This window comes from Apis cerana, linkage group LG12 (assembly GCF_029169275.1).
Source record: "Apis cerana isolate GH-2021 linkage group LG12, AcerK_1.0, whole genome shotgun sequence".
Lineage (NCBI taxonomy): Eukaryota > Metazoa > Arthropoda > Insecta > Hymenoptera > Apidae > Apis > Apis cerana.
The window spans coordinates 8,886,844-8,907,827 of NC_083863.1; the positions used below are offsets into that span (position 1 = coordinate 8,886,844).

General features: G+C 42.2%; 1 protein-coding gene across 3 annotated transcripts in view; it reads right to left on the reverse strand.

Moving 5' to 3' along the window:
* LOC107998371 (protein tolkin) overlaps nt 1-20,984 on the reverse strand; it is a 51,297-nt gene that overhangs the window by 7,610 nt on the left and 22,703 nt on the right. For 2 of the 3 annotated variants that reach the window (XM_017057617.3, XM_017057616.3), the window contains exons 2-5: nt 11,077-11,229; nt 10,756-10,960; nt 9,663-9,932; nt 165-560 (exon numbers count right to left, since the gene is read on the reverse strand). In XM_017057617.3, coding sequence (XP_016913106.1) covers nt 165-560; nt 9,663-9,932; nt 10,756-10,901 — 812 coding nt within the window. In that variant the 5' untranslated portion in view covers nt 10,902-10,960; nt 11,077-11,229. Of the gene's footprint in view, nt 1-164; nt 561-786; nt 5,158-9,662; nt 9,933-10,755; nt 10,961-11,076; nt 11,230-20,984 lie in introns of those variants that run through there. The other variant, XM_062083074.1, reaches the window with a different exon arrangement.

The window sequence follows — 20,984 nt, forward strand, 5'->3', positions numbered from 1 at the left end:
CAAATCGTCAACAAACATTGAAACCAGAAGGGATAAGAAAGAAAATCGTAAGAACTGATACTCTAAATAAAGAAAAAAGAAAAAGTCTATCTGATTAAAATAGGAAGGAAAGGGTTCTGCTAAAACGAAACGTTCTCTACGCGTCCACGCGTTGGCAAACTCACCCACAAGGCCTCTCCGTGAACAGTATATAATTAGGATGCTCCTGGGGGACCCTCTCCACGAATTTAACGCAAGTGAAATTCTCCCAGTGTCTCATCGCCTGTTTGAACAGAGCTTTGTGGGCGCCGGAAAAATTTCCATCGATCTCGTACGGGATCACCCCGTGATCCCATACCCGTTCCTTGCGAGCTGTCGCAGCTCTCCTCGCCCTGCTCGAAAATCTCTCGCGCCTCGTCGATCCGCGTTTCTTCGCCACGTGTTTCCACTTGTGCTCCATGTCGTAGAACTGGATCGAGCGCAATTGTCGATCGTGAAACGACACCACCTCGTCCGAAGAGTCGTCCAAGTCCCGCCTGATTAGAGGAACCTTTCGACGGCGATGCCTCCTCTTCGGCGTTCTGCAAAATTTTACAAAAATTATTATTCGTCGAATTTCTCGTATTTTCTTCGAGATATTTCCGCGTCTCTCATGAAAATTTCCCGTAAAAATCATTCCGTATTTCGGACCTGGAACTCTATTAATTTTTAAAATCGGCCCGAGCATAACTGTTTATTCAGAAAATAAAATAAAGCGCTCAGTTTAATCGGATATAGGCACGATCTTAAGAGGTTTATGTCACTTACTTCCCCTCTCAATCCGCTTAAAGAGAACCATCTAAAACGTGGGTGGCGAAACACCTCGACTAAATTTCCATTCTCCCGCTCAATTTTCCTCGAATCTTTCGGTACTTCCCCTCCCTCTCCCCCCCTTCTTCTATAGTATCCTTCGAAAACATTGCGTCCCCGTCAACGGTAAGGGATCCTGGTAAATCTTCTTCTTCTTCTTTTTTTTTTTCTTTTTTTACGATCTCCTCGAGCATTATTCATACTCGACGCGAATCTCCGCTCGAGCCTGTTGTTCCCCTTTCGCGAAAGGAGGCGGAGTTGAAAAAAAATCGTGGAAAAAAGAAAAGAAGAAGAAAGGAAGAACAAAAAATAAGAAAAAGAGGAAAAAAGAGAGGAGAGGAAAATATGAAACACCGGAAAATTTACTCGCCCAGCGGCATCGAAGCGTTCAACGCGCTTGGGGCTCGTTAAAAAACTGTAAGACCGGAAAATTTACGGGGCAAAGCGGCAACCATCAAATGTTTAATGTTGGTGGAAATACGTTGGCTCGTTAAAAGTGAAAGCTTGTCAAATTATTAACACGGTATCGATATATCGGGTATCACCCGCGACAAAAGCCTGTTATTATCGTTCCTTTGAACGGGTATTTTTCTCTTTTTTTTTTTTTTCACACGGGGCAACGCGTTATTCGCAAAATAGCGAGACGCGTGTAGGCGAAGGATAATCGACATCGGTCGCGGGGGGTGTTGACGAAGTAAATAAAACGAGGCGGATAACCTGGCCAAAGTTGACTCGTAAACGTTCAATATCGTGCAAATAGTTTATGGATGTCACGCGAATTGTTACGGTTGTATCGCGCGCGTTCTGCAAGTTAAACGAACGCGCTTGTCGTTTGTAAAGCGATGGGAACGGAAGTAGCGATGGGTATGAATCGATCGCGATAGGTAGATCGCTCGAGACAGATTGACGAGTCGCATAGGATTCTTTCCGTTTATCTTTAGAAATTCACCAATATCTTTCGAAATTTTATTCGAAACTTCCGAGCGTGCAGCAAACGAACGATTATATTTCGATTCGGATTTAAAATTGTTGCACGCTCGAGTCTGTCACTAGCTAGGAAAACAGGAGACGAAGCAAAGAGATATAGGATACAAAGTTGCCGCAAAAAACAGGTGTTCGCGGTTATAAAAATGGCCGCGAAGCACGGCATTAAAGCGAGCCGTTGCATCGTGAATTGAATGTATCTCTCTCTCTTTCTTTCTCTTTTCTTTTTTTTTTATTTCGCGATATCGAATGAAATTGCCAGTGGGCTGGAACAAACGCGCTTTTTAGAAAACCCCTTCGGTCACGCGGCCTCCGCGAACACCCCTTTATCAGGGGTGAAAAAGCAATCGTGGCTAACGAACTGACCGACCAAGTGTCCAATTTCAACTTTGATGAAACGTGTATTTATGCGTCGCTCGTGCTGTTGCGATCCTCGCTTCGAGTGGAAAGGCTAGGATCGTTTTGCAACCGACAAAACTCGTGGCCGTTTCACTTTTTAAATTCTCCTCCATCGACAATGTAATAATATTAATGATGATGATACGGAGGATGGAGAATATCTTGGAAATTTTTCGCTGTTGTGAAAATTTCGAGAAATTTTAGTTAAAGAGTTTCACGGATGGACAAAGATGCGCGTACGATTCCAGAGATGAACTTGATGTTAAACGAGGCCCGACACTCCAAGGATTCCATCTAGAACGACATCTAGAATCTGGAGACTGTGAGAAAGTCGACCATTATCGATGATCGACGAGAAGTTTCGACGTCGATAACTTTGAAAAGAAAAGAAAAACTCTCGAATCGAGAACGGCGAGATTCGATTCGATTCCGGCATTCATCGAAATCTCCCCGTCTCCTCGAACAAAGCAAATTTTTTTAACCTCTCGTCGTAGTAGAAATTTCGTAGAATTTTAAAGAAAATGTTATGAAAAGTGTGCCACCTTTTTTCGTGAAATTTTAATGAAAAGTTAAGCTTGATATTTCTACGCAGTGTATCTTTTAGATATGAAAAGATACGTTTCAGAGATACGTTTTGTTTTGATTAAAAAAGAACAAAAAAAAAAGGAAAAAAAAAAAGGAAAGAAGAAGAAATACTTTGGTAGATTCCTTTTCATACGCTTGGTTATTACATAACGAAGGTGGAAGTACGTGCACGATGCAAGTACTCGTGCAAAGGTAAAGAAACGCAAGTACCATTTTACAGGTTGTCGTACATATTGGAATAACGCAGCCTCCTCGCGAGGAAAAAAAAAACAAAAAAAATACTTCCCTCTCCCCCCTACACTCCCCTTACGCTCTTCTACGTTGGCATAATACGAGGGAACGCAATAAAATTCTTCGGTAAATATCTCACAACTGCACGGTGGTACACCGCATGCATATTCATATTCGTGGAAACGAGGCGGAGTCGCGAAAAAGCCAAACTGCCCTCGCCGCGTACAGTTTTACGCTCGTGAACGAACGCGGATTACGAAAACTGCTGTTAATCGGGATACTCCTCTTCCTCGATCCTTTAACAATTTCTTTAATCTTCACGGAGAGTGCAAGAAGTACATGGACGAAATCGAGTTGCGCCCAAGATCGAAGCAACAACCACGAAGCGAAAACCGATATCGATCGATCGTTCGAACGATGAATTACGAGCACCTCCGCTCGTCCTCACGTTGCAAAAATTCAATTTTCCTCGGGTAATCCGCGCGCCATAAAGAAAGAGAGATCGAAAAAAAGAAAAAAAGGAGGAGAGAAAAAAAAAAAATAAACCAGCTCCCAAAAACCAGCAACAGCAACGATTCATCCCATTCCCTCCCCTCGCTCTCCACCCTTCGCAGAGCGAACGAACCACGGTATCGAGTCCGCGTGGTTCGGTGGTCGGGGACGGAAAAAGGGACGGGAAGAGGAGAAGAGAAGAAAAAAAAAAAGAAAAAAAAAAGGGAAGGGATGAGGTAGTGGCGAGGAGGGGGAAGGGAATGACACTTTGAAAAATAATTTGCCCCCTCTCGCGTAAACATGGCGAGAGAGGTTGGCGCGCGTGTGCCACGGGTTTCTGCCCCTCGTTTATTAGTACTAATTACCGCGGGGGCGTAATTCTCCCCGGATTCCCTATCTCCCCGCCCGCGAGGGGTGAACCACCCTTGCAGCGGCGACTCTCGACCGGCAGCAGTCAAGCTATGCGCTTCTGAATCGGCGCGGCATTACAATTAATTAACGAGCGAGCGAGCTAGCTAGCTAGCTAGCTGCTTCCATTAAGGGTGCACGAGAGAGAAGGGGGTGGTTCGTGCACGTACGTACAATCGTAGAAATTGACGGGTGCCTGTGGAAAAACCGGCGTTTCTTTAACGTTTCTCTGCGTTTCTTCGACTTTTACGATCGTGTGTGTATATATATATACATATATTTGTTTGCCGTTTATGATTGACACTCTCATGACTCGTCTTATGAAATAAACGTGAGTCAGTCTCCCTGAGAAGAAAGATATATAGTGTACACAGCGAGGAATGGATGCTCGTTATTGCGACTCGTTATATCAAGGATATAAGGATATCAAGGTGGAGATGTAACGTATCTAGGATGCGTTTTGTACTCAACCCTTTTAAGGGGATAAAATATAAATGGATTAACGCGTTGAACCGCGTGGAGGAGAAAGTTTATGCAAAGTCACGATAACGAAAGGTTTTATTGGACTGTGAAGTCGGGCGATATAGAGGAATTGAGAAAAGGGGGTCGGGGAGATTAATGATGAGGTTACTTGGACCGATTCCGGGTTAACTGTTTTAGTCGGTTTCGACTAGCACTGGCGTCGGTTGTAATATTTGTCAGTTTCAACGTCAGTTTCGTTAACGAACGTGAAAAGAAAGATTATTTATGTTAAGGCGATTTGCGCTTGACGCACGTTTCTAACGTGAAAGTGAAAAATGGATGTCTGCCTGTCCGGCGCGAAACAAATTGTCCCGGTGCATCGAACCTTAAAAAAAAAAATAATGCCTCTGGATAATAGAGAGATAATAAAGTTAGTTTAACAAAACTTCGTATTGGTCGATAAAATAATTGCAATTTCTTATCTTGCTCACGTCCGGAATCATCGAATCATCGTCCCTCGGCCCGATTCGGGTTAATCGTTACGGCTTCGTAGATATCTGGAAACTAGAAACAATACGTCTCGCTTAATATCTCGCGTCTAACAATAAGTGCCGGCAACAACGAAACGCCCAACCCCCTTGTTTTCATTGCGGCGATCTTGTCGGGGTTGCCGCAAATGCAGTCCCGGATATAAAACGTAACGATAATCGCGCGATTCTCTCCAATCTCGCCGTTAAATCCCTATGTCGAAACTTGCAAGCCTCGGCGTATTTCAAGGGGTTAAATAGGTTTTAGGTCGGGGAAGTCGTTCGATGCTTGATACTTGGGAGGTTAAAAGGAATAATGTACCATTGAAGAGGAATTGAAGGGATAAAGATATATATGTATATATAAAGGTAGAATAAATCAAAAGGGATAATTGGATCGTTATTTTGACGAGAGAAATTATTATTTTTTTTCCCACCGATTTTTAACGCAACGGAATAATTATTATTGCGGTAATATAGCGTTTTCGAGGGGAGGGGAATGGAACGGAAACGACTGCAATGAATAGATTTTAGGGATAATATTTTCAATGACGACAAATGCGTACTGCGATCTGTATTCGAGGCTATTTCATCGGAAGAGGGAGAGGAGTGGGCGCATACGCGAAACAGGCTTCTCGTCACGAGACGCGATCGCATTTTAAATGAATTTTATATTCGTTCCGCGAATGAAAGCGCAATAGCGCGTTTTGTACATCATATTTTTTTAATCGATCGTACAATCCATTTTTTTTTTTTTAGTTGTTCCATGATACCTCAAGTCCATTTCATTGTTTCTCGCGGTGCCATTATTGCGAAAAAAAAATAGAAAAAGAGAACCAAATTATCGGAACCAATACACTTTTCAAATATACCTATACGTCCAATTTTTGCGCTACGTTTCGTTAACTGATTTTATCCATTCCCTTCCGAGTTCTTTCCTTCCCGAATCTCTCGCGTTATCGATGTACTCTTTGTAACGAAACTTTTTGGCCCGCGGAAGTCTCGGTGGGATCGCGATCGAACAGCCGCGCTAAATTCACGGAAAAGTCTCGCGCGGCTCGGCCGTATGTCATCCTTTTCTCTTTCACGCACGGTTCGGGGAACCGTTCGATTTCCATAAGGGGTAGGGAGCCAGCACCCGATGCGGATTTCAATCAAACGATCGCGAGACGCATAGATCATTCTATTAGCTTTGACGTGCGCTAGTTACCACCCCTTCGAATGTCGATCCATCTCTCGACACACCGAGCCGATCGAAAACCGTCCCTCCCCCTCCCCAACCGCCGAGCAATAAACCACAATATAATATATCAGTGTCCCGTCCATACCGAAATAATCCGCCCGGACCGGTTTCGAATTTAACGAATCACGATTTTTCATCAATCAGCTTGCACGACGATGAAAGCGCGCGAATCTACGCGCCACTTCCCTTCCCCTTCCAAAAAAAATTCGAACGTTTCGTGCACCCCTTCGTCCAATCGTCCGTCATCGTCCGCGATAAAACTTATCATCGGTGGGGTAATTGGCGTGGGACCGATACGGGATGGTGCGTGGTACGATTGAAGTACAAAGCGCGTGCTTTTTAGGGTGAATCTATCGAATTAAACCTGGGATTTAATTAATCGATTGATGAACGAGTGGAGCGACCGGTGGTTTTGAAAAGTTACTCGGCTACTTGGCTACTGATCGAACAACTCGAATTGAATAGAAATGGGCTCCGTTTTGCGCGAAAGCAAACTTTAACAAAGTCACAAATTACCGGCGGATTAAGGAATTAATCGTAATCTCTTTGATACCTCAAACTTATGTACGAACGTAAATTAAATAAAAAGCTGAAAAAATTGCCGTATACAAAAGTAAAAAAGTTGAGAAAGATGCGCGTGAGAGGATTAAAATATTATGGAATAAATTACAATCCCTTTTGATTAGCCTGGGAATATGTTTGTAACAATAGAAAAGAAAGAATACTCGTTACGATTAACTTACTCACTCGTTTTTCAACGATAAATTCATCGACCCCCTTGTATTATTCCGTATTGGAGATCACGGTTTCACCGATTCATCGTCCGACACGTTTACGAGCTCGTTTTTAATTCATCGAATTCATCGAGACGCGCCTTAAAATTCGCACCCTTTTCACCCGTCCATCCGACTGTCCCCGGATTCTGGACAACAAACGCGATAATCTCGGGGCGGTGATAACGCGGAACGAAAAGAGTGGTCCCGCAGGGAGATGTGCCGGAAGTGCAAGGACGGAAGTCACGAAGGAGGACATTGATGAGTTACGGCGACCGACCCACTACAGACGTATTTGCTGAATACGAAATTTTTCTCCAACCGATCTCGATAAATCACTCGGAATCCCATCTTTCTCCTTTCCAACTATTCTCTCTCTCTCTCTCTTTCACATTCGTTTCTCTTTCTCTCTTTCTCCTGTTCTCTCCGTCCCTTTCGCATCCGTCTTCATTTACTCGACCTCATTGAAATTAGAGCAAAAAAAAGAAAAAAGAAGGAAGAAGAAGAAGAAGAAAAGTGGAAGAATGTTCGATAAGAACGAAGTTATATCTCGATCTCCTTCGATGAAAAACCGTTTAAAAAGCCGATCAGATTGAAGCGATGATCGGGTGGAATTAATGCTTCGCTTGTTTTTACCCGATACTAGAAATTTATACGGATCGATGGAAGAAACGGACTTCAGAAACTTCCTTATCTGTAATTAATGCGTTCAACCTCACTTTCTTAATTGGAATTCTTGCGTTCGATTACGTAGCAATTCTACGATCGATTGGACGCAGACTTCTTTGAATAATTGATCGTTCTTTTTTTTCCTTTTTTTTTATGGGGCCACGCGGATTAAACGATTATTTATGGATAACTTATATATCAGTAATTCACATTTACAGTAACGAACAGAGAGAGAGAGAAAGAGAGAGAGATTATTTACGATATAAATAAATATAATTGAGAACGATCGAAAAACGTTGGAGCTTTTCAAGAGGTCGAATAAGGGAAGAAAATTACTATATCAGATTTCGAAAGTGAGGTTTAAGCGCGCTTTGTAATCGCTTTTCGCCTATTCGACAAGAGGGAAGCACGCAGGGAAATGCAGGTAGAAATTTCTGTGGATACAGAGCTTAACCACGTCAAAGGTATCGGATCCTGCTTGATCCTCTCCAGAATTCTCTGAAGCTTCATTGGGGAATCACAATGTGATCGTGTTCCACGGTGTCGGGTCACAGGTCATAAACAAACGCTTTTGTAAGCCGCGTTTCAACGTGGAAAGGAAACGTGGAAAGGATCGCGGATCAGGAAAACTCCGCCAAGTCGCGACGAATAGTGAAGGAAACCGATTTTGTTCGCGATATTGAAAAATACCGATTCGATTTCTTCCTTTTCCTTTTTCTTTCTTCTTTTTTCTTTTCTACGTATTTCCTCTTTAAACGAAACGCAGGACAAAAATATGAATCGAAAATGGACATCGTGTTCGCGTTTGTACATAAAACTAACTCGATTCGAGGAGGAAAAAAAAAAGAAAAGAAATTCCAATGTTAACCAACGTTAACGTGGACGACGCAGTTTCACGCGGAAGCATCGATGGGAGGGGGGAGGAAAGAAGAATAAAAAGGGGAGGGGGAATAAAAAAAGCGGGGATTTTCTCGAGTACATTTTACCGATAACGTCCTTTCCACTACTTTTTCGGTCTTCATCCCTCGAGAAGAGAGGTGTTTTCACAGAGGCGCGCATAATCTATGTACAAACACATCCGCAACCGGTCAGAGACACACTTGTGTGCCGATGTTGACAGGTTATTGGCAGTTCAAGGGCTGAAAATGCCCGGCCTGGCAGTATCGGTCCCCATTTTCCAGTTTTACGATGACGACCATTGTTATTGGCATAGTAGCCCTACCAGCGGAAAATTGTTGGCGATAGGGGGAGGTGTGCGAGTTAAAAAAAGCGAACTCTATCATCGTACACGGCAATACGCTTAATCACTCCTCTATCCGATCGAATATAGTGTATACTTCTTTTTTTTCAACTTGCCAATAGGTACTTCAATTTCCTGCCTTCTTTTGTTAAACTCGCTTTGGCTTTCGTATTATCGCAAACGGTCAAATTCATTATTCCTCGGTGATGATTAATTTAATAGGTCAGTATAAATGGGGACGCGAAAGAACGAAATATCGTATCGTTGAATTTTATGAGATAAAATGCGTCGAACGTTAATGTTTGATTTTAAGGTCGAAGAAGGGTGAAGAATTTTGGGGGAAAATCTTTTTCGTCGTAATTAACCGTTTCGATCGAGAATCGGGTTAATCCCAATCACTTGGAAAAGCGAAATCCATAAATTTTTGATTTCTCTTCCAATCTTTTCTCCTACGTTATTGATCGAATACCAACATCTTGTGGAAAATCTAAACGCTATAAATTTCCACTGGAATCCAAACTGTTCCCGATCGATTTGACGATAACTTGCTCTGACAAATGTGTTTTGCTCCGTAAAATTGTGTCGAGCGAGCTACACGCAACCAAAATGGGATCATCTTGTTTTCTCTATCGAGATTCGTTCGTATAAATTTTTCTTTTTTTCTCTCTCTCTCTCTCTCTCTCTCCTCACCTTCGTATCTGTCCCAAAACTCGAATTTTTATTTATAGCTTTGTGAAAAAAAAAAATTTTTCAAATATCCAAGGCAGCATGGGAATATCTAACGATTCGTTGGAAGAATAAAAAAGAAATTTTATAGCTACCTCCTACGATGATGACGACGATGACGTTGCTTCGACGTGTTCCGCGTGCTGCTTTCCGGTTGGATGGTGAACACTTGCTCGATATTTTCCGCGTTCAAATTTCTCATTTGATTCGTGCCCTCCGTGCTCGTGGGAAACGCGTTCAACTCTTCAGACGTTCTCAAAAATGCTTGCATCGATTTTGTAGCGTTCGACGCCGTTTGCGAGGCTTCACGTCCTTGTTTTCGAGCGGAATGCCTCTTCTTCGTTGGTGGGGTCGTTGACTCTAGCCTAAACATTTCGTATTCCACAAATTTAACGTATAAAATCTTCCCTCCGAATGGGGAAAATCTCTATCCGAATATTTAAATATTTTTTTTTTTTATACAATCTAATAAAAGCTAAAAGAGAAATTCATAAAAATGTATTTGAAAAGTCGAGATTTGTAGCTGTTTTCGGTGAAACAATAAACTAAAACGCACGCGATATATATGTATATATATATATATATATATATATATATTATATCGAAAAGCGTGTGAAGCGAGTACAATACCGTTCTTTATCGCCAGCTTTTAATTAATATCGCAGTTACAAAAGTCACCTTAATATTTTTAATTGGCATCGAACACGCGAAAATATATCGCCTTCGCATTTTTTCAGATAAATTTATTATTATCCGCGCCGCTTATTCCAAAACGTCGAACCGATTTTAAAAACAAAGAGCATTATGGACGCAATATCATCCGTCGAAAAATAATCCATGATTCAACGCTTAGGGCAAATTTAAAGCGCCGTTAAAAAAAAATTGAATTCTCGATCCTACCCAAACTGAAACATACAACAAATTTACGATTTACGAATAATAAGCGACGAATTGATCCATTGAAATATCTCGCTTTTTTCTCTCCGATTAATTCCGATTCATTCCTCTGTCGTTCACCTCGAAGAAGAAAAAAAGAAGGAAAGAAACAATCGAGAAAATTATCAGCGGTGTAGTCACATTGAAAAAGTCGAGTTGAAAAAAAAAAGAAAAACGCTCAAAAGTGTGAAAAAGAAAAAAAAAAAGAAAAGAAAAACGTTGGCGTAAATTTCTCGCGTTGGTGCGACGTACCTGAATTCAACGCCTTCGTCCCTCACCCCAGGCCTGGCATCCTCGTTCCTAGCGTTAAAACTGAATCCACCCTCGAGCTCGCCGTCCATGCTGTATTGATTCCGGTCCACCATAATTGGTTCGGATTTCTCTTGAGAAGCCACCATCTCCTCGTTCTCCTGATGCGGCTCGTTAGCGTCGTGCCCATTTTTGAATTGGAGAATCTCTGAAACGATGTGTATATCCGCAGCTAATACGCCATCTCCAAGGGAGATCGACGGGAATGGAACAGGAATGAAAAAGTTTCGCTCGTTTGGGAAACTTTTTTCTCTTTTTTTTTACCTGTAAGACCCTCCTCCTCGACCTGGAGACCCTCTTTCAGCACCTCGTCCCGATATTTCTCGAGCTCCTCCAAGAAACTCTTGTTGAGCTTTTGCTGCCTCCATTCGGTCTCGTATTTGATGTTGGGCAGAGCGATGTCGCCCAGAAACCCGCCTGAAACGGAAGGAAACGCGCGAATAAGAAAAATAAGGAAAAAGAAGCGAGAAAGTTACATCTGGAAGAAAAATTAAAATCATTAACTCTCTGCGCGTCGAAGCGATAATCTTTATCGTAGCGAGACGAAGATGGATCCGCGAGTTACTCAATCTCGAGACTTCAGAATTCAGAATAGAAGAACCGTCCACGGACAAGGAAATAGAATTTCTCAGATCTGCTGATCGTGGAACTTGTTTTTCTCCAACCCTTGGGGGCGCGTAAAATCGCGGGATTCGCGTAAAATGATCAGGAGCTCGGAGAAACTCTTAACTTTGCCTAACATTTAGGGCAGGGAAGAGGTCATGGTGTGTGGATAACGTCGAGATTCCAGAGATGATGGGAAAAGCTCCAAATACCGGGAGAGTTACGGAGTGTTTAGAGGCACGTGAGCTAGGAGAAGACAACGTTCCACGACCTGATCGTGACCCAATATAGCCGATCCCACGATCTCCTGGCAATTCACGACACGATCACGAATCCTATGATTCCTCCAACGATTTGAAACGTTCGAGATTCTTATTAGAATCGGAAATGTTCGGTCGAGATAAGAAAATCGAGATTCCGCGGATAAAGAATCTCAATCAGAAATGTTGCGATTCTCTCTCTGTGATTAATTGTAGAAAATCTTACGATTTAAATGTACGACTCGTGATAAACTTGTCGGAGAGTAATTTCTAGGAATTCGAGGTCACTCGTCTTCCGATGACCCGAGACGAATCGCATAATCTCGATAACGCCTCGGAAAAAATAACGATTCGATATAGTTATAAGAATTAAAGATCGTAAAACTCGTAATATGCCTTGACAAACGAGAATTCTTCGGATCGCGGTTTTACGACTCTCTCTCATATGATCCGTCGTTTACGTTTTATGTCGTCGAGATGGATCAAGTTCCAAGTGCATGACAAATCCTATAACCTCAAGATCAAGGAACTCGTAATTCAACCAGAACCTCGCTAGTTGCCCGCTTTAGAAAACGTCTCGTTTCCAGTATTTCCATTAAACAGTTAACCCAGTTAACCGAGTTACCGTTTGACAGCAAACTGTTTCAACATCTCCATCTCCTCCTCTTTCCGTGCGATCGTTTAGATCGTTTTCTCCAATTCTCCAATTTTCCCTCATCTCCTTTCCTTTTCATCTCATTTCGACGAAAAAAAAACTACCTTCTAACTTCTCGTCGCTTTTAAAAAATATTACCCCTTGCGTGTATCGACACGCCATCTTCTATTTAATCCCCCTCTCCGACAAGCGCTCCAAAATTCCCTTCTTCTTTTTCCCTTCTCTCCTCCCTTCTGAAATTCAAGAAACTCGCGCCTCGGCTATCCTCTAATCTCTCTCTCTCTCTCTCTCTCTGTGTGCACCCGCTGACAAAGATCGAATTACTCCTCCCAATGGTAATTTCCCAATTTACGTGTTTGCGCGTGATTCGGACTTTCGACGTTCATACGTCTTGTCAGCGATGCCAGCTAGTTATATAGGAGTTATAGAGGAATTTCCAAGACACTGGGCCCGCCACTGTAACGTGCCGCGTTGCACAGCCTTATTATCAACGTCTATAAATCACGAGACTGTGGTTTTATCGGCGAGGAGGAGGGGGAGAGAGAGTTGTTCGGGTGCAGTTGTTACGAGCGATGTAAACAGCTTCGAGCGTGTTATCGGATACGAGGAGCGGGTCGAAGATTCGTGACGAGAAAAAGGGAACGAGAGGGACTGGAAATGGATGGGGAGGAGTGGAAGAAAAGAAAAGTAAGCGGAATATAGTCGCTGAACATTTTGAAAAGTCACCTGATAAGTTCGGTCTAGCCGGATAACTTTTGGATCGAATTCAACGTTCGGAACGGTACGTACATATTGATCCTTTGGTCTTATATAAACTTATGTAAAACAAATTTTAACAGTTAAACTTCCTAAGTCTCCTCTCCGATAACCACGAATTCCGGGTGTTCTCATGTCGAATTGCTAAGAATAAAATTCCTTCCTTTCTTTCTTCCGAGCAATCTTATCGAGATGCTTTCCTCTCTGTTTCGCACGTGAATTTCGTATTTGGAAAATACGCGTGAAACGTGTATTGTTCTTTTTTTTTGTTAATTTTCTTCTCTTTCCACGATCGTGGGAGATTCCAATATCTCGCGCGTTCTTTGATCTGTCAGATCAAAAAGGCCGTTTCGCTCTGCACAGTTGACGAAACATCCTGGCGGCAAGGTGTTATTGGTGTTTTCATAGCGGAAAAAGTATTGTGAAAAATTCAGAATCATTTGACACGCAGCGAGAGCCGAGCTCTTACTCGAGTAAAAGTAATTCTCTTTTTGCGAACGGAAGAGGGACCGAGAAGACCTTTTTCTCGAGTATTTCATTTTCTTGGTGAAAAATCACCACCAAGGATCCCGTTTTTCTTCGCGGTGCACAACAATTCCATCGATTGTAAATTGTAAATCGGTAATTGTGATTTTATTAAATTAGAAATCCAATTCCGCTCTAGTAACGCGACTTTAATAAAAAAGAAAAAAGAAAAAGCTTGTTTGCCAAATTTCGGAAAAACAAAATTTTTTCGCGGTGAAAGTTTGTAGCACTGGTGGAATGATATTTCGCGGAAATTGATCGGCCGGTTTCTTTGCTATGTTTCGAGACGATCTTCCGTTATCGAGGCAAGTTGGCGAGTGTTCGATGACACTCGGCAGGCGATTCGTGTCAACGACGCCGTTCTTACTTCGATTCGAGAGCGTTCGTTCCCATTCAGAAATTCGGTGAGCCGCGGAAGATGAAACTTTTGTTCCACGTCGAAAGCTCTCCTCGAAACGATCCGATGGAAATAATTCTTTTCTTTGAGATTCGAGGAAACGGTTTGATTTCACGATTCGATTCCAGTTTCCTTACAGAAAGATATATATATACATATAGAAAGGTGGTTTTTAGAGAGGGATTGCTGTCCAACGATCGAATTGGAATATCATCGAGTCTGAACGTGTTCCTTCTAACGCTTAATTACCACGTAATTGCTTGGTTTTTTTTTACTTCAAGGGGTTATCTCTCGACTCGAGGAGCTCGGTTCTGAGACGATTGTTGACCTTCCACGATGACGTTGTTACAATAAAAGAATCAATCTATTCCCAACGTTGAATTCCAAAGCGTTCGTTATTGTTACTTTTCTTATTTCTCGCGCTTAAAGTTTAAAGTTGAAAGTACACGTTACAGCGCTATTATCCGTTATCACCGTTTGAGTAACATCTATCAGCGGAGTTAACAAAACACGTGTTATGAATCCATGTCGTAATGTATTCAACGTACACCGCGTTCTCAAACAAGTACATGTTTGATCAGCTGTAGTTCTGTACGACATTAATGTGGCGCGGAATTGCCTACAGCGGGGTAAACAAAATATCGTTTTGAGAATAAAGATCGATCGACGTTAAACCGTAGGATATAATAACAGCGAGAAATTGTTCGATATAGAAAATATGATAATAATAACAACGAGAAGAAGAAGAAGAAGAAGAAGAAGAAGAAGAAAAGAGAAAAATAACAAGAAATTTAATAATTTACACACGGTTATTTTCCACCTCATCTCGCAGAGCATCGAAGCATCGAAAAGTGTCCTTTCGATCGTTGATCAACCGCCACGTAACGTTAATTCACTATCCGCTGCCATATACGCAAATATTAATGTGCAAAGCGAATCGAGTAAATGTTGACCCGAGATCATATAAATATTGGTCGAAACATCGGATGCATCACGTGAGATCAACATTAAACGCGGACGTGTTTGCCATATGCCAATATTAATTCCTCGATAAATGCTTATTCTTCGTTTTTCCCCCATCGACTCGTTCGTCTCTCATTCGTCTTCGTAATTGGGAAAGGAAAATAATCGTTCGCTCGAAAAATACATTGGCTGCGAAGATAGAAATAAATATGGGACAGATTTATCGATGTAATCGTATGCTCGAGTCGAAATTATGACTTAAAAGTTATATAAAAAATCGTACGAAAAGGTTTATTTTCTTTTCTTTTCTTTTCTTTTTTTCAATAAAATCGAAGCTTAGCGAGGCTAGCAGAGCGATGCATATAACGTAAGATTTATGCAGCTCGGTAAAATACATCGATCTCGCGTAATATCTAGGTCAATACGAAATCCTGTACATCGCACAATTGAACGTAAGCCAAGAGGCCGTGCAGGCCGGGCTAAAAAATTATTCCACCGCATAGAAGTGGACCACGATGAATATCAAGCGCATCCGTTGTCCAAATAAAATAATAATATACATATATATATATCTTTTCCCAACAGTTTAATCTCTAGTATCACCTAGGGCATTTATTTATCTATATTTATAGAAGATAATTAATTCGACGGAACTGCTCTCAAAGTTCTGGATCTCGGAAACTTCCTTTCTCAAACATTAATCCCCCTCGGAAAGCCTCTCTTCGTCGATGATAACGAAACAATCAATCGCTCTTTCCAAAAATTCATCCATACATCTCCTCCTCCCTCCTCAAATTCAAACCTAAAATTCGACGACTGTTTTCGTCGAACACCAGTCCATCCCCCATCTCGTACATATAACGATGCGCCATCCCTTGGCGCGAGTTTTGAATGGGAAGAAGAAAAGCTGGCCCCTTCCACCGTGTCTTATCGGATAGGCCCGATCGATTTCCTTTAATTAATCCAGCCGCGCGTACACGCGATCCACCCCCGACGATCGGGCGCGTAATGTTGGCGCGTGTCCCATTAATGGCGGGGAATAATTCGTCGATCTGGAAATTACGATCCTGCCCGGTGGCCAACCTCGATATCTCACCTCGGACCCGTTAACGAGGTCGCGATCGTTGAATTCGCGACGATGAATTCGCCACGACTCGTAAATACGGGCGCGATGTCGGTTGCCGGTGGCGGCGGTAAACGCGAGGAGGGGGGTTGGCTCGATTTATTCGATCCAATTAATTCTTCGACGCGTTACCGCTCCCCCATCCGACTTTTCCGATTATCATGATCGAAAGTGTAATACGTTGGTGTTAATTGGCAATTTTCGTTACCGTAATTCTCGAATCGGTGATGAGAGTCGATCCCCGATTTTTGCATTGTCGGCGAGGTAGGTAGGTAGGTAGGTGTTGCGTTGTCTATTCAATTGGGGTTGGTTTATTAGTTTACGCGAAGGAGCGATTCGCGCGGGGATGTTTCCGTTCAATTTGCAATTTCCAACGATAATTTCTGTTTCCGACGTTTCACTCGGCTTAATTTGGATTTTGTCTCGGGTTCTAGGGCAACGTCTATGCTGGTTTTTTTTCTTACAGTTATTCGATAAGTTTTATTTTTGTATTTCATATTAAATCGGATCCGTTCGATCGTGAATTACACTCTTGGAAATTGTTGGGATTTTAAAAAAATTGGATATCCATGTTTCGACGCTGTCCTTCACGACGGGATCGACTGCAGTGCCGATGAAACGTTGGAAAACCGTTCCAAAAAAGGACACGTTGGAGACTTGACAATGTCAATTATGCGGACAATTACGTACGATATTTGTACGTTTCAAAATTCATTTTCCACGTTTCCATTAATTAACTAGGTATTACACGTTATGAATATTTCCGCATCGAATTGGCGAATATCGATCCTCCCGGGTCAAGATTTATCAAGAGACGATTTGTCAAGATAGATTCGATTTCGAAATTTCGATATATTTTTCAGATTCGATTAATTAATCGGACGAGTCCGCCCTCGAGGGCAAGAGGGGGTGGAAATCGGCGATACAATCGTAAACAATCGTTCCATCCGCGTTTAGGTTAGCGAATTAGCCAACGGCCCGTGTACGCCTTTCCTTCCCTCCCCTGTCCACGGCTCATTAATTTATGGTGTTTCACCATCGTTCACTAAATCTGCAACCGTGACCATCCATTCCACTCGCTCAGCTTCTCACCGAGATATTTTAATTATCGCGCCCATTACGACGTCGCGCAACGTCGTTCCAACGATGTGTATCAAGTGGAGAAAATTCATTTTCAAATTGACAAAAAATAGTTGCTCGATAAAATTTTAAATCCTCTTTTTACAAACGTTTACAAATTAAACGAGGCACACGCCGTATATAGGCAAACAGTTAATCGATAACTGATTCACATTTCAATTGAGAAATATTCCGTAAATTTATCGAGAAGCGTTTAAATTTCAATTTTACAACGGATACGACACATCTATTTTAAATGAAATCGTTATAAATTATCGCCAAGTTTATTTTGTAAATTAAATTTAAAATTAAATTGATCGCTTCGCGTAAGAAATTCACAAATACGAACGATTTGGATATATGAAAATTAGAAACTCTCTACTTTTCATTATCGCGTTTTCTAAAAATTAAATCTCCATATAATCGAAGAAAAAATCGAAAGATCGAACTATCGTTCGAACCGAAGCGCATTATCCTCACACACGAGCTTCGTTTAACATTTAAATCAACCGTTTTTTTTCTTGTTTTTTCTTCCCCATCCATATTTAACGTTAGTTCGAGCATCAAGTTCCATTCCTCTGACGAATCTCACGGTGTGTTTATACTCTCTTGCACCCTACTGCACCCTCTCTCTCTCTCTCTCTTCTTAATTCAGTCCTCTGATATCGCGAAAACTTTCCACGCTTCGAGTTTACGAGAGTTTTCTTCCTTCCTTCCTTCCTTCCTTCCTTCCTTCCTCAGGTTGTCTTAGAGCGTGGCTCTACTGTTTACGCGAATAATTCACTCACCGAGCGGAACTTGAGTTTAGACTGTGTATTATATTTTGAATACGAGCAGTCGTGGAGAGTGATTGGATACGCGGTTTGTGAGAAAAATTTCGAAAGTTGGACGTATCCAAGTTGGGGAATATCTTCGTGTAACCAATTTGCTCGCTCTCCGATTGGAATATCGAGCACTTGGAACAATAGTAGTTCGTAAACATGCTCGAAATACGTGAAAAAGAGACGGAGAGAGAGAGAGGGAAAGAGAGGAAATCTGGAGAACGATCCACTCGATAATAAGTGAACCTACATTGTCGCGCATCTTTTCGATCGATACACGGATCGAGGGAAAAAATACGAGAGAACCGTCCAATTCAATTTAGCATCGCGTCACGTAGAGAGAAAGAGAGTGGCGCCGCATAGGAATTCCTCTATGAATTTTGTCGCGCGTCCGCGACGCGAAATCGGTTACAAACCGCATAATGGCAAACACCTTTGCGTCCATACATATTCCACGGAATATTCGACGAGAGCTCGAAAATCGCGCTCTAGACCTCCCTTTAATGAACCGAAACCGATTAACTCTACACCTTTCCATCGATCACGCTTAATTTTCCAATTCGATCGATCGTTGATAATAATGGATGGGTCGAATTTGGAAAATATCTTTTTGCGACAAGGACTGGACTTTGTCGATATTGTCGAATGAGAGAGATGAAATAATTTATATATATGGAAAGTGGATATTTTACGGATGAAAACAATTTTGTTTGGAAAGAACGTATCTATCGTGTATCCATCGTTATTAGAATAGCGACGAAGCAATTGAAATTACGGATCGGAGAACACCGTGGAAAAATAAAGGAGAAGTATAGTTGATCGTTTAGAAGTTGTCATCACGTTTCAGTTCACGGAGAACAGATTAGAGTTTAGAGATTATCTTCGTTTCCTCGGTGGGAATTCCTCCGACAACAAGATCCTACGCTTTCAGGGATAAAATTTTACGCTATCGTTAACTTTCGACTCCGTACGAAAGTCGGGAAGCATGATTACGTATCAATTTCTTTTATCGAAAGCGTAGAAATGGGGAGAGGGACGGAGAGAAACGTAAATGTAACGAGGAAGATAACAGATTCTTTGTACGCCATCAAAGCGTGCATTTTCTTCTGAAATAATTCTATCGAGGAGAAAATAAATCGAATACGAATCCAATCTCTGTTTCACTGTTCTTTATCTTCCACTTTTTCCTATACGAAATGACGATCGTTAAATCGATCAACGAAACAGAAGAATAGAGAAAGATTTTTCCTTCTCGGAATTCGAAAGCGGATCCGTTATTCCGTCCGTCGATACGACGAGGAAAATTAACTTTCCCAAAGTTTCTTGAGTTTCTCTTTCGGTATGCGCGCGACACGTGGCGATCGAACGCGCGTGCAAACGCGTGAAAAAGGGATTAATAACAACATGGATGATGCTGGGATCGATGGAAAGCAGAGGATCATGGGTGACAGGCAAACGGAAGGGTCGGAAGTGGCCCAATCTCCGAATCGATCTCAGAAGCCTCCTTTTCCATTTCCAGGACATTTGCAAGGGCATCGACGTTGCGAGAAGGAAAGGGAACGCTTTACGGAGCGGGCCAGACAAGAGCTACTTCCGGTTAGCTCCGGATAGAACGTCCGGCCTTTTCCTATTCGAGAGCTTTCGATAGTTTCGATAGTCGGCCAATCGTATCGTCGCCCGTTCAATCTCCGTTAAATTTTAAATTAAAGATCCGCTTGTTGTTTAATTTGTCAATTTCCTTTATTCCCTCACCCTCCCCCTCTCTAACAATTTCTTTCCATTCTTCCCATTTTTTTAACTCGTTGTTCGTTTCCGAAGGGAGGAATTCCAAGTTGTTCGAGCGGAGGAAAGAGGGGTTTAATCGTTGGAAAAATTGTTATTGGTTGGCCACGAAGGAAAGATTACATTTCGAGAGAAGGTTCGGAGCGAAAATCAGGCGGAAAAGAGTTCCGCTCATAAACTATGCCACTTCACGTTGGAACAGTCACTTTTGTCTTCCTAATTCCCTTTGTTCCATCCTCCGCGAGCGTGAAACAACAAGACGAATATACGGTGTATAAATCATGGAACGAGTTACGCTACCGTTCCACGGCAAACTTTCTGGAAAATAAATTTCAAGTTATATTTCAACCCTTGAGCCCAACCCGAGGAAGTAATAACATATAATTAGTATCGCGTTCGCCATTTTTTCAACTTTAGCTTTTCCTCCTTATTTCACGTTTCCTTTTCCTTCTCCCCTCTCTCTCTCTCTCTCTTATAAAACCCACACACTTAAATAATAATCCCAACGGGAGCTAGCTATTCGAGTGGAATTCCAACGCCACGTTTCACCGACAAATCTTCGAAAATAAAAGAGCTCTTTGGAGCAGACCTCTTTCTTCGATCAACCGAGCTGATAGAATCGAATAAACTTTGTCCCGCTATGGTTTCTACAGTTTCCAAGCATAGCCGATCTCCAATTATTCCGCCTCGAGTCGAGCGGTTCTCGAGGAGCCCGGAAGTCGATGTCGAACCGATACCTCCTCGGATTTTCACCGGTTCCGCAACCTCTGCGCGCGAGAATAGCGGGGGAAAAGAGGGGAAAAAAGAGAGGACGGACGAACAAGTAGCCAGGATTCGACGATAATTCTATGCGCCGCGTTTCATACAGATATATAGAAGCCCGGTGTGCGTGTGTCGTATTGATTTGGAATGGAGAAGCCTCTCGCATCGCAGCGAACCTCTATCGCGTCGGATTAAACGCTTGCGTACGCTACTGACGTCAACTTTCCGTCCCTTTTTATTTTTTTTCTTTCTCCTCTCTTCTCGTCCACTTCCACCTCTCCCCCACGATCCAACTCGCGACCATGTACGGGGATCTTTTTCCTATTTGCTTCTTCTTTTCTTTTCTTTTTGTGTCTTTAAACGAGCGTCAGTTTTTCTTCTTCTTCTTCTTCTTCATTTCATACGT